The sequence below is a fragment of the Homalodisca vitripennis genome, chromosome 3 (genome assembly GCF_021130785.1).
Source record: "Homalodisca vitripennis isolate AUS2020 chromosome 3, UT_GWSS_2.1, whole genome shotgun sequence".
Taxonomy (NCBI): domain Eukaryota; kingdom Metazoa; phylum Arthropoda; class Insecta; order Hemiptera; family Cicadellidae; genus Homalodisca; species Homalodisca vitripennis.
Genome location: NC_060209.1, coordinates 67106129 through 67120486, shown reverse-complemented (window position 1 = coordinate 67120486; position 14358 = coordinate 67106129). Strand labels below are relative to the sequence as shown.

Sequence of the window (14358 nt, the reverse complement as noted above, 5' to 3'; positions counted from 1 at the left end):
TCAAAAGAAACATGCTCTAGTACAAACAGTGAGATTGTTGCGCTCGGACTGCATACGGACATGTGTGGCCTCACGGTAACCGAGCTGAGCCCGCACCGACAATCGGCCGACTCACGTGTCGGGCACGGTGCGGTTATGTGTGTCCCAACCTTGATAGGACACCGGCATCATTTAGGGAGGAATCCAAACGTCCTACCAGTTGGAGCATAAACAGTTAATATGAAACTGTAACAATTTTAATTGTCCTTAATGCTGTTTATTACCTTTCAAATGAAGTCATAACAACTACTACAAAAATCGAACTTGATAAACAAAACTAACATATGTAGTTTTGAAAATGTACTCACCAGCTTTCAAAGTCCAAAAATATTTATATATTCCTCCTGTTAGTGGGAAATAGAGCCTTTTTTTATAAATATTACACATTACAATTTTTTGATAGTTCATAATTACACTCCACCTAAGGTTTTCATACATTTCTACTTTGATCATGCTAATGGGATATATTTATAATAGCGGTAATGGTTTTTTTAAGGTATTGAAGAACAGCTAAAGCCATTATATTTATTATGAGAATTCAAAAACAGTTTTTATTTTAATGATACATCAAAGTCAAAAGAAAATATTTTACAAATATATAATTAGTCCTATATATAGAACATATGCATGAATGTGTACTTGACAGAGGTACTCTTTTAATGGTAATATACATATAATCAGCATTTTCAGCTCAATGGTATTTCTTTGGTTCCTTCTAACTCAGTATTTTTGGAATCTGATTGTTCTTTTTCTATGTTTGAATTTCAGGAGAGGGTCCTTAAATAATTACATAATTAGACACCCAAAAGGGACAAAAACTAGAGAATTAAATCCAAATAAAATTTCTGGCAATTCAACGCAAGTGTAAAAATGGTATCTGACATGAACTTTGGCAAAATTTTTAGGGAATTTTTATTGAAGAAAGTAGAAAAAGTTAATGTACAGTAATTTATATCGTTTATTTTTCTACACACCTATGATTTTCTTATTGTATGTATTTTATTGTACTTTATTAAAAAAATAAAGTGCTTCAAACTCAATAAAAATATATTTCATAAGAACTGTGAATTTATTGGTTTTGTCATCTTTTAGTAGAACAATTTTCACAAAACTCACTACGGTAACAAATTTGTATACGGAGGTCACAATTTCTTTTCCTAGGAGCCCAAGAAGGTAATATCTGTCACTATCTCAGGATAAAAATCCTCATGGTTCAGATCAGACAAATGTATCCCTGTGTCTAATGTTGCACGGGAGGCTGATAGTGATTACTGTGCTATTATGGTTCAGTAATGGTGTTTATTTAAATAGTAAACAAGTAATAACCATTTTTTGTTACAGGCCAAATACAAGTTCCAAAATTGGCTGAGCGTTAGCGTTAGTGAATCCTATCACTCAAGCAGCTGGAAAAATTTAACTTTTGTCCGTCTGTTTGTCCGCACAATATCTTGAAAAAGAGGTGACCTACAGTCCTGAGAGTTAACATGAAGCTTCATTTCTATATTAGGAACACTGAGTTTGATGATGGTGCATTTCATTCTAATGGGATTTGGCTGAGTAATAATGAATATTTTTATATTGGCCTTATGGGTAACCGTGATGGTAATGAGTAAATAGCTAAATAAATAAATTTGTAAAACAACTGCATACAATCATATGAGGTTTCAATATGGGAAATTTTTATTAATAGATGTAAAATAAAAAACAAAAAAGTCAATGTTATAAATTGGTGACAAGATTTGATTTCAGCATACTCTTCCATTGTAGTAACCTTCCTAGCCCATCAAAACTTGTATTAATTAATAATTGCTATGATACCTAATTTAAAGAACAAAATGTGAATGTATCATGTGGTAGAATTTCACTGTATTAATCTGTAAACTTTTTATTTTGCAAGAAACGTCATCTCTACATATAGACAAGAACGAGTTCTATTACTCCATTCACCGTTTAATTACTCAGGAGACAATTTCTCTTTTGTCTGTCTAGAGGATGTAAAAATTGTTTTCTGTATGAGTGTCTGTATGTCTATCTATCCGCAGGACATCTTAAGAATGAAATGAGCAATAGATCTGAAATTTTGCAAGCGACCCCAGTGAAGCCAGTTATGCGACACATGCCGGGCGTATTCTTACTTTGTATTAGCTAAGAGCTTGCTGTAAAGAAATTACCCTGGATTTTACCTTGCAAGAACATATTACTCCACAAACACTTTTACACTCCTATTTTTGGTCATACAGTTATGATTGTTCTAAGTAAGGCTTATTTTTCTCAAATGTTGCATATTTGTATTTCAGGGCTGTTATGAACACTTGACTTTTTGAGATTTCAACTGGCTGTGTTTCTTTGCCCAGAAGGAGATCCGTCAGTTTTAGAGTGTAGTATTTCACTTCAAAATGAACTGTCAGATTATAACTATTTAATATTAACATGAAAATATATTGAATACACATTTCATTTTAATAACAGATGTCTATCAAATGTTTACCTTAAGATCTGTGGACTGATAAAAGCACAAAGATCACCAGAAATCTTGCATATTCCACCAGCTAAGAAAAGTTTCCAGAAAGTTCTAAAAATTGGACCAAGGATTGAAACCGGTTTAGTAGACCTACGTCTCTGATCCTTCATGGTCCCATACGATTTTGAAAATCCATTCTGTTCTGGACTGGTTCTGAAACATAAAGTCAACTCAAGATTACAACAAAACAGTTTAACTTGTCGGAAACATGAATTAAAATAATAACTATGGACAACAATGTTATTTGAAAATACATGACTTTGTGGTATTGAAGTACAACCGACTCTAATAGTAAAGTCAATGATAGGTATAAATATGGAAGGTTTAAGTTTAAACAGTACCTGAAACACTGAGGTTGCTAAATTAAGTTCATTCAAGATAATACCACAGTTCATCTAAACTAGTAACTTTTTAAATACAGTGTAAAGCTTTTAAATTCATAAGTAAAGTTTGAATATGTTATGATAGTAAGGAATTTGTAGGTATATTTTAAACAGAAATTAATTTTATTGTGCATATTTTACATAAAATAATTGTTATGTGATTTTTAAAAACTTCATAATAATTCTATATTGTTTTGTTGGATTGTAAGATTTTGGTTGCAGTATTTAAGTAATAGACTCTTTGATAAAACATAATGCTGCACTTTCCTTCCTAAGTAGAATGTATGCAAACACGTGATTGTAATGTTAAAAAAATGTGATATCAACATTTTACTTTACAAAAAATTAAGTTCAGTTCAATAAGAGCATTTGAAAAATTTTAATTGTTACTTTCCATTAATACTTGTTTGTTCAAGAAAGCACAATTTACTAAAAGAAATTAAAACTATTATCGACTTACTTTGTAATTTGTGATATTTTTTTGGCCCACTGTTTTTCAAAGAGTGGCACCACTTGGGACGATGTGTCCTGGAACCTCAAATCCCACAAATCTGCAGGAGTCAGAGGGTTGCGGAACCCCTTCCAGACAATGGAATCAAACCATCGAAAAAACAAACGAGAAACAAAAGATGCTGTCACTTCTGGACAGATATTCTGTAACAAAAATTAATTTTAGTTTAGTAATTCCAACCATATTCTGACACTCAAATTTAAAATAACAAATTTGTAGTAGATTTAGGAGGAAAATTACAAGGGAAAAATAATACTCTTAATAATTTTGGATCATTTTCGAAAATGAACCATATACAGACTGAATATTTAGTCTCTGATGTTAATGTAACTATTACTTGGTTGGTTTTAACCCTTTGAACCCCAGGCGACGAAATATCGTCGCCGAGAAAATATGCGAAGATCCCCGCGGCGAATGAAGATGCGAGAATCCCTGGGCGACATAATATCGTCGCCATGGTATATGCGTTTAATACATATTTATTTGAAACCGTAAAATACTTATTTTACAAGTATTAATACATATTTATGAGTATTTTAGTAAAATACAAATTTTTTGTTAGTAATATAGTGTATTTAAAATAACGTCTATGCTCAAAAAAATATATTACTCTTTGTTGCTACAGCTGTATTTGTTTAAAAAGCGGTCTAATGTTACGTATATTGTCTTTGTGCGTGTGAATTGAGTTAAATGTTGTAACTGAGGACTGTTTTTAGTCACTTTTTCTTTAGTTTTAATGTTATAGTAATAATCAGTTCTGTGAACAATGAGTGACAACATTGTAAATCACCCAAGTGAATTGGACAGAAAACTGGATGTTGACCTATCAGATGACGATTGGTCTGACGTCTCATAAATTTTCAGTGATGACACTGATGTTGATCCTACCTATAGGCCAACTATCTCGGACTCAGATGACGAAGAAATGCCATTTAGTCAGCTATCTACTTCCTGCTGTAACGCCGCCGCTAGGCCTACTCCGGACAATGACCAACCGGCCTCAGTGAGATCGCGGTTGCAAAATGTTTATCTTTAGAGATATCAATATAATTGTTTTTTGTACATACATAAAACTAAATTTAGAAAAATAAAATGTGGGTGCCCATGGTAAAAATTTGTCTTATTTTTGAATTAAAAAATCTTAAAATCTATTTTTTTACCTAAAAATCTATAAATATATATTTTAAAGTTATTTTAATGTTGTTAAACAATTTTTTATACTTCAGACTAAACTTTTTCTGTGTACACAATTTCATTCTGGACATTGTGGTGTGTAATACAAGACAATAGCATAAAAAATAGCAAAAATATTAATTTTTTACGAACAGTATACAATACAGCTGTTTCTGCTCCGGGGATTCTCTGCAGTTCTTAGGTCAAATGGTTTTGGTACGTTTTTCCCACCATCAATATTTTGGTCTGGGGTTCAAAGGGTTAAGTGTGTTTAGCTAAAAAAATTTGAATTAAAAAAAAATAATATTTGATATTTTTAACTTTTTTTATACCCTCCCATTTCAACCTCCACCAAAACTAACACAGCTGACTCTAAGGTCCTGTACTTGTAAGAGGTATATATCGTGCGCAATATAACTTAATTGCAATTTTATTATTACAAGTTGTAACTATAAAATGTCCAGATTAGTATTGGTGGAGCTACAGGAAGAACACAATAAGGCTGAATATCGTACAGCCGGTCACGTGACTCTCCTTCCCACCCCTTTTCAAGTTTGTCTCTGCGTCCGAAAATCTTTGAGTATCCAGAAAGAACAATGTGTACAGGTCAAATTTATTTTTAAACTTGAAAAATCTGCAAATGAAACAGTTGTAATGTTACAAGTGTATGGTAACGGTATAAATCAATGGATTGGAAATTTCCTGCTTCTCCACGGAAAAATACACGAATGCCACAACAAACCTTATTCTATTACTAATAAATTGGTCAGTGGTTACAAAGTAAATTTCTATGTCATGAACACTTATCATTACATTTCAAGCAACTATTACATATTAATATGAAAAGATGTATTTCTTTTGTGTGTGTAAATGTAAAAGATGTTATGACATGATATGTGTGTTTTTTTTACTTAATAAAGTTACTAAAAAAGTTACAATTTAATTAATATTATAAACTACTATGAGGTACAGTTCTCTGGTGAATGAATGTTAAAGAGAGGAATTCGAATGAAGTGTAAAGTGTTCTTTTATCAAGTTGACCTACAATATTGTAATTAATACTTTTATCATTCTTATATTTATTCTGGCTCTGTCTTATTCATAATAGTAACTCTACTTGCTTTTTTAATTTACTTATAATAACTTTCTACACTGATGTCAATACAAAGTTTTATTTTCACTCTCAAACTGTTGTTCCGTTTTTTATATTGTCAATGATTATTCTTTTTAAATAAAGTCTAACTGCAACATATAAACTATCATTTACTGGTTTTTAATTTTTTAGACTTATACTGCTACAAAAGGTTTAACTGACAATGCCAACTTCATAACGTGTAGTAAATTATGTTAACTATTACAGCGCTAATGATTTGGCGTGACCGTAGATGATTGCTCTGTATCCATGTAGACCAAGTGTACTTAGTGATAAAAGCCATATTCAAATATTCAATTTTTATAAACATTTTATTTACAAAATTTTACTCCATAATTTCTGTAAGACGTAACAAAATGATTATTCTTTACTATAGTTATACCTCTGCTGATGAGACATCAGGAGGAAAAATCATTTCCAAACAGATGAATATAAATAAATAAGTAATAAAATATACACACTAATAATACAAACATAAATATTTCTTAAAGGATTAACACACATTTCACTCTGATGTAAAGACAGAATCACAATAAGCTATAAGACTTACCTTGGACTTAGGATAATTAGTCTTCAGTGGTTGTTTATCAGCAAAGAAATTTAAAATGAACATTATAACCACAGTTGGAAAGTACATCAAGTAAATTATGTAATTGAACATAGAATCTTCCAAAACCTGAAAAAATAACATTTATTTCATTACAATGGATATATATTGTACAGTATTCAATTTTCATATCTGTATGATTTGTATAGTAAATATTGTTATAATAAGTATGAGTTGTGTATAGGTATTTTTTATTTTGTAAAACAACATACAAAATAGTGTCTAAATTTTTTATATAAGAAAAACAAAAATTAGACTAATTCGTGAAGATGTACAGATTAGACAATATATTTTTATTTCTCAATAAATGCATGAGTGTAAATAGAAAATTGTCAACAAAATAGCACTTGTACAAATTATGGTTTTAATTAAAAATCAGCATACTAAAACACATTTTAATGGTAAAATAATTTATTCATCCTCTGCTTTAATTCATGAATGGTTAATCAGTTAACCTTACTATGTATGTTTGGGAATTATTCAAACCATAACTCCTTTATACAACGAGGAAAATATGAATGTCCTTGGAATCCTAGCCTGGATTGCATCATTAAGTACAATAGTTCATACCATTTCAGAGTAGATCCTACGTCATTATTTTTAATTCGACTTAGCACTTTATTTCCAAAATAAGTACAACAACAATTTTGTAATAACTTTGTTTATGTGTATTTCTTATATTAAGGGAATTTGTTTAGTGTTTTGTGTGAAAAGACAACAAAGTTTTAAATCACATATCCCCACCAAATCTTAACATTCTTATTGGAAAAACTATTTTCTTTTATTTTCTATAAAAGAAAAACTCACAATTGTCCAATAATTTTAATTTTCTCACGAGGCCTTTCGACATCTAAGATACCATCGTCAGGCACAATTGTGAGATTTTCTTTTATAGAAAATAATAGAATCTGTTATCTTTCAGTTGACATTCAATTTTTTTTTGTGTTTCTGGTTACAAATGTACAATAAACTTTCATTGTCGAAGTTAACAAATGTCAGTCAGTTTCAGGAACTTTTGCCTTTTAGAAAAAGACTTCATAGAGTTTTTAGTAGGTGAAAAGTTTCATATGATGCTTGACATTACTTACAACAGTTCTGTACACTGTGAACTAAGAGCTATTTCAACTTACAGTAGATTTCAAGTCTGCATAGATTTGAGTCATTTTCAAATTATGAGGGGGTTAATTATGATCTGAATTAATCTTAAAAATTTATGTTTTTCTAGTTTTAGCTACTTTATATGGCTTAGCTACTTTACTGTATTAGTTTATCCTTATACAGTAAAGTATATTTGCTGACATTCAAATTAACAACAATAGCATTTGCTTTGCATAACTGTTATATTTGTACCACTTGACAAAAGCTTTTTACTCTGTTGACAAGTACATGAAGTGCAACATAATACATCTGGTTAATGTAACTAAATTAGGCATATAAATGAGTTTTTATGACAAATGTTTTTTTCATGACAAAGCCTATTGTAACTAAAAATGTTATTTAATGGCCAATAAAAATCTTGAATCTACTATCTTCTCTTTTTTAGGGTTGTTAAAGCGTTGAGTTCCTTTTTAGTGAGATTCTATCATGACCAGCACAAATGCTTTTCTGAGTAATTTTGTATTAACAATACAACACAATTGCTTCTCAGTCATTTATACTCTTTACTAATTAAAGTGCTTTATATGGTCTCAAAATTTTAAAATTCCAGTGAGTTGTTTACTGAGTATAATAAATTATAATTACTGAACAGATTTTTCTCTCATTGTATACAAATGAATAAAATTTCTTAGCAACGTCTACACACTACTGTATATTGACTGGTATTGCATTTCTGTGCAATTTTTGTGGCTTATAAATTGTTCTTCTATACTCTATACAATCCTGATGTAGTAAAGCAAGAGATAACATTAGGCTATTATAATAATTCCGAAACTAGAATAAAAGTATTCTAACAAGTGTAATGAGTGGGTGTGTTTATACCCTGTAATATCCAACTCACCCCTTGTGACTCTTGTTTGAGCTCTGTACGGAACTGAGCAATCCCGGCGACAGCCAGCAGCATCCAGAAGACAAACAGAACACCAGACGTTTGCATTCCTCTCACTTTGTTCCATAGTAGGTAGACTAATGCCAGTGTCTACAAATAATCAAAATCAGTTAAAAGTTTTAGGCCCATAACTGGAACATGATTTTGATCAATCACATAAAACCTACAATGATCAGTGTTTATTATTTCTTTAAACGATCATTAGTGGCCTAAGTTTTTAGGATTTACTAAAACTACATAAAAATACGAATTAGCAATATAAAATAGACAACAAAACAGTCCCAACGGTTTTTGAAGAATAAACTTACAAAAGTAACGACTTGTACAACAGGTGTCCAGATGTCCACGGAGTATACAGTTTGCGATGAGTCAAAGTACACCACAACTGATCTTCCCAAACTGGCTAAACTCAATCCTATTAGCACCAGGTTCAGCAACTGTTGAACATTGAAATTATCATATTATTAAACAATAATTACTGATATATCCGTATTATTTGTTTTTCAACTAAGGAGTCAATTATAAATTGGAAACCATTAGCATTTTAAGTCTAAAATGAAGTTTCACTTAAACTAATGTGTTTTAAAAATAACGGAATGGTAAACCATCATCAAGAGGGTTAATTACAGATGGGATAGGATATTTTTAAATAATTTACCTAAACTAAATACATAAACCATTTCCAGAATCGTACCTATGGTGGGAAGGGTTGATTCAATGGGAATATTGAGTTAGCCTCCATTTCACCTTCCCTTAGTGTAACGTCTGAAATCTGACACTGGTATGAATTGACTCTTCAGGCAAACGTTGACTCCAGACTCCAAGAGTCAATCTGTATCAATGCCCAGGTTTCAGATGCTGCAATAAGCAGAAGATGAAATAGAGCTTAACTCAATATTCGCATTTCTATAATAACATAAAATGTCATACATACCAGTTTGGCAGAATTAATGAAGCTCCAGGGCACATCCCTACATTTGCTGTGGAAGATATGGAACAGTTCAATGGGTGAGAGCAGCCATAGGGCTAAGCAGGGCACCCACACCAGGGCTGTCCTCTCGAAACACAGGGTGAAATCTGGGTCCGGTGTGTTCCATGAGATGACTGGGTCCTAAAACAATCACTGCATGTTGTTATTTACTTTCCTCTTCCTCCATGAAGAGCTTTCAGAGACATGGGTAATGTAATTAATTTTAGATTATCAGGATATCTGTAGGTTATGCTATAAAGGGCTGAAGGGTAATATCAGGTAAATACTTATACCCACTGTGTCTACTACGAACATGGTAGTTGAATTTCATGAACTCTTCAGGTAAATAAAATGCTTTCCATTATGGAAAGCTTTTAAGTTTCCATTTCAATTATGATATTCTTTTCCCCCACATTTATACTGAATGTAATAATCAGTATTTACAAATAAATGTTTCAAATACTCTTTTCAGTGATATTTATATGATAACTTAAAATAAAATAATGGCTGTGGTTCTTTTCAGTCTGGGTGTATTCTTTATATATTACAAGTATTTATTATATATGTATAAGTAAATATTTACATATATAATGTATATACTACAAATATATATACTATAAATATATATAATATATATATTTTTTTGTACAATTTTAAGGAGGGCTGTGTAATATGATTTATGGTATTAAATTACAGTACAAAAATATTTAAAAAAAATTCATATGTATACAGGGTGAGTCAGAAATATGGTAAAATATTTTAAGACGTGATTTTAGAGCTAAAAATAAGAAAAAAATGTTATATAAAGGTAAGTCCGGAAACGCTCCATTACTGAGTAATGGTTGGCGAAAGATTTTGCTTTGTTTTCAGTTCACCTGGTGAAATTAAGTGATTCTGAAAGGTTTTTGTTCTTACTTTTTAACTCAAATAAGATGAATGTATAAAGAAAATCACCTGAAAAATCAAATAAAACCACTCTAGAGGTTGTAGTGTGAACATTTTTTTGAGAAAAAGTATGAAATTTGCCAAAAATCTAATAACAAAAATACCGTCTTAAATGTTTGATGTCGAATAACATTGTTAAATGACCAATAAACAAATTGTTTTTTTCCTGATACAGATTGTAGAGAATTTAATTCTGAAAACAACCATAATAAGCAAAGTTAACTAAATGTGTAAAAAAGTTATGAAATTTACTCCTCACGTATCACACTACACAGCAAACTTTTGCTGTTTTATAATAAGGAATGAGTATCTGATTGGTAACAGCTGGTGAAAAATAAACATTTATATTTAAAAATTTTATTTTTAAACACAATAAACATCTACAATCGCTTTTAGTCTCACCGGAAGATTAAAAAGGATGCTCTAAATGACCTCCATTGTTCAAAATGCACGCGTTCAGGCGTCTTCCTCATCAAGTTTTGGACCCGTTCAAAAACTTCAGGTGTCTGCTTAATGGTTTTCTATTCCATTAGAAACGTTTAATCGGAGTTCTTCAATGGTATTTATTGGGGAAGAGTAAACTAATATTTTTAAATGTCCCCAAAGGTAAAATTGTCCAAAGGATTTAAGTCCGGTGATCTTGCTGGCCATGAAAACTGGTCCACCTCGGCCTATCGATTAATTTTGTGAAACTCTCATTTAGGTGTCCACGAACAGTCAGAGAGTAGTGCGCAGGTGTCCCGTCATGCATAAACCACATGTTTTTTGGCGCAAATTCAGAGGTACATCATCAAGCAGGTTTAGGTAGCTCGTCTCTTAAAAAACGTTCAAGTACACCACGCCATTATGCCTGGGAGGAAGCACGAATACGACAAAAATGATCTGCTAAGATTCCAACCCAAACATTTACTGAAAACTGATGTTGTGGGCGATTAGGTTTGATAGCATGAGGATTTATGTCTGCCGAAATGTGGTTGTTATGGAAGTTAATGATAGCTGTTCTTGTAAAGTGAGCCTCATTGGTAAACAAAATTGTATTCAAAAAGTTTTGGATCAGCACATTTTAACAGAAGCCATCGACAAAAACAACATGGGGAGCGTAGTCTTGTGGCATAAGAGTTGCTGGAACATGGAGTTGCTTGGACATGCTAGAAGTGGTATGGGTGGTAACTGGCACTTGTGTAGTATTCTCCGAATACTAGATTGGCTGACATTGAACTGTAGTGATAATTCTCTAGTGCTCTTTCAGGATAATCAGAAATTTTATTATCAACCAACTCTTCTAATTCAACAGTCCTACATGATCGGGCGATGCCTACATTACTATGCTCCGAAGACTTCAAAGAACCTGTTTCAGATAGGCGTTGATGAACAGTAGCAAAAATCTTGCGCTTTGACACCTGCGGTTAGGAAAGTTCTCTTGCTAGACAAGGCGTCCTGCTGGCAGTACTATTGCAGCGTCCCAAACCATATATTAAAATACATGTCTTCTAAATTAGAGTTTGAATACAGATGAATATTACCTTCCATTTGTAATAAATGAAACACACAACACAAAAATCACTAATAAAATGGATGAAATAACTGGTTAAAATACTTAACACAAGCACATAGTATCTTTACAGTTTGCTGTTTTGTTCAACAATGAGGTGGACATTATTATGTCATCTAATAATAAATTCCAAGCTGATTATTTATTATTTTAAAATGTTTAAACAGTCGTTGTTTGAATAATTAATTATTACCAGCTGTTACCAATCTGATATTCATTCCTTATTATAAAACAGCAAAACATTTCTGTGTAGTGTGATATTTGAGGAGTCAATTTCATAACTTTTTTACACATTTAGTTAACTTTGTTTATTATGGTTGTTTTCAGAATTAAATTCTCTACAATATGTATTAGAAAAATAATTTGATTATTGGTCATTTAACAATGTTATTCGACATCAAACATTTAAGACGGTATTTTGTTATTAGATTTTTGGCAAATTTCATACTTTTTCTCAAAAATGTTCACACTACAACCTCTAGAGTGGTTTTTATTTGATTTTTCAGGTGATTTCCTTATAAATCCACCTTATTTGAGTTCAAAAGTAAGAACAAAACCTTTCAGAATCACTTAATTTCACCAGGTGAACTGAAAACAAAGCAAAATCTTTTCGCCAGCCATTACTCAGTAATGGAGCGTTTCCTCCGGACCTACCTTTATATAACATTTTTATTCTTATTTTTTAGCTCTACAAATCACGTCTTAAAATATTTTACCATATTTCTGACTCACCCTGTATATCTAGAACTTTTGAAAGAAATTGCAGTCCAATAGATTTTTCCAGTGTAAAGTACAATCTACCACAACATCCAATAAAATTACTGAATCCACTTAAAAACTTTAACTATCACCTTTATACTAACATAGATTTAAATTTGTGTTTGGTTGTCTATACTACATAATAACTGATTCTGTTTGAATTTATACTATTCGAGCCAGTTATTTTCGAAATGTTGAGAAGTTTAACTGTATTTTTACCAGCTTTATACAGTTTTCTAATTTCATTTTATTTTATTTCCACAGCCATAGTTCTTTTAATGGCTTAAACAATATTCTTATTATGTTAGTTTAACAAAACACACACTCAAGATGTTTATATAAATAAGAGTAATATCAAATATTTTAAACAATAGTTAATACAAATCAGACGATTAAAATGGAATGATCGTCTATAAAACCATCATATGACAGAGGTCTTGTCTCATATATATTTGCATGACCTCACTTAGGGATCAATCTATACATTCATCTATAGTTTCCTTAAAATCGGTTCAATATCAAAAGCAATTGTTTTCCACGCCGGGGATTCACTCCAAACTTGTTTAGAACTGTTTATGTGTAAACCATAAGCTATGAAATATTCATCCAAAATATTGAGATCTGTCAAATTAAAAAAGATACCAGTATAGTTTCTTCATTCATTGATTATTCTTTTTAACATTGACCTCTCCGGTCTTGTTTGATTGAAATCGAGCCTTGATCTATAAATTCGGAATAAAAAGTATCATTATCAAAACCTGTTATATAATCGCTTATATGATTTATATAATAGAACCTTCTCTCCTTGTATTGGCGTAGCCAAACAAAAATTACAGAGGGGGGGGGGGGAGATTGAAATACCAAATAGGTTTAAGAAAGGGCTATGTCCCGGAAATAACAAAGTTTTTTCTCAGATGTCCAATTTTAGGCTAATTTTACTTTAGTAACATTTTCTTGTTTGAATACATTATACAGGCAAGGATGTAAAAGAAAAATAACAAACATTAAAATTTTTAAGAATTCTTAACAAACTAGTTACAAATGTTTCTTTAAAACACTAAAATAGATCAAAACAATGATTTTTTTAAGGAAACTTTCTTATTTTTAGATGTAAAGGAATTGATACAATTGGTAGTAATGAAACTTTATATTTAGTTTATTAATTTTACTATCAGTCTTGATCTATCAGCCTGAAGTACTACTTGTAGGTTGTTAGGGAATTAATTCAACTACAGAAATATTGATACTCAAACACAATCAATCAATTTGAGCTGGTCCTCTGAACTCTGACCCTCAGCACAAATCAATAGCATATAGCAATGTGGCAGACCATGATTTTAAAATCCTTTTAATTACATAGATACAGGCAATCACCACGTCAAAAACGTAATTTTTAATGAGTTCCTTTTACTTTGTTAAGTTTACCTTTGAATACTCTAGAACAATCTATCTGCTGAAAACTTGTTTCCAGTTATTGATGAAATTATGTCTGGCTATTGTGAATTACAGGTTATTATTAAATAAATATCTGGCTTCCCAAACTTAGTTGTTTGTCATGGCATTTTGCCACTTTTGAATCATATTACGTGAGCTACCTTCAATATAAAGATGGTAAGACGACAATAAATTTTAGCTGCCGCAAGGTATTAAGTTGAGCTCTATTTCAAACAAAGTCCTGTGACCATTGTAATTCTTGAC

The 14358-nt window shown here is 31.2% G+C and overlaps 1 protein-coding gene across 2 annotated transcripts in view; it reads right to left on the bottom strand.

The window, feature by feature from the left end:
• The window catches only part of LOC124357012 (ATP-binding cassette sub-family C member 3-like), a 69545-nt gene that overhangs the window by 40180 nt on the left and 15007 nt on the right, over positions 1 to 14358 (bottom strand). For both annotated transcript variants that reach the window (XM_046808383.1, XM_046808384.1), the window contains exons 2-7: positions 9369 to 9545; positions 8743 to 8871; positions 8387 to 8524; positions 6331 to 6456; positions 3404 to 3597; positions 2528 to 2713 (exon numbers count right to left, since the gene is read on the bottom strand). In XM_046808383.1, coding sequence (XP_046664339.1) covers positions 2528 to 2713; positions 3404 to 3597; positions 6331 to 6456; positions 8387 to 8524; positions 8743 to 8871; positions 9369 to 9545 — 950 coding nt within the window. The remainder of the gene's footprint in view (positions 1 to 2527; positions 2714 to 3403; positions 3598 to 6330; positions 6457 to 8386; positions 8525 to 8742; positions 8872 to 9368; positions 9546 to 14358) is intronic.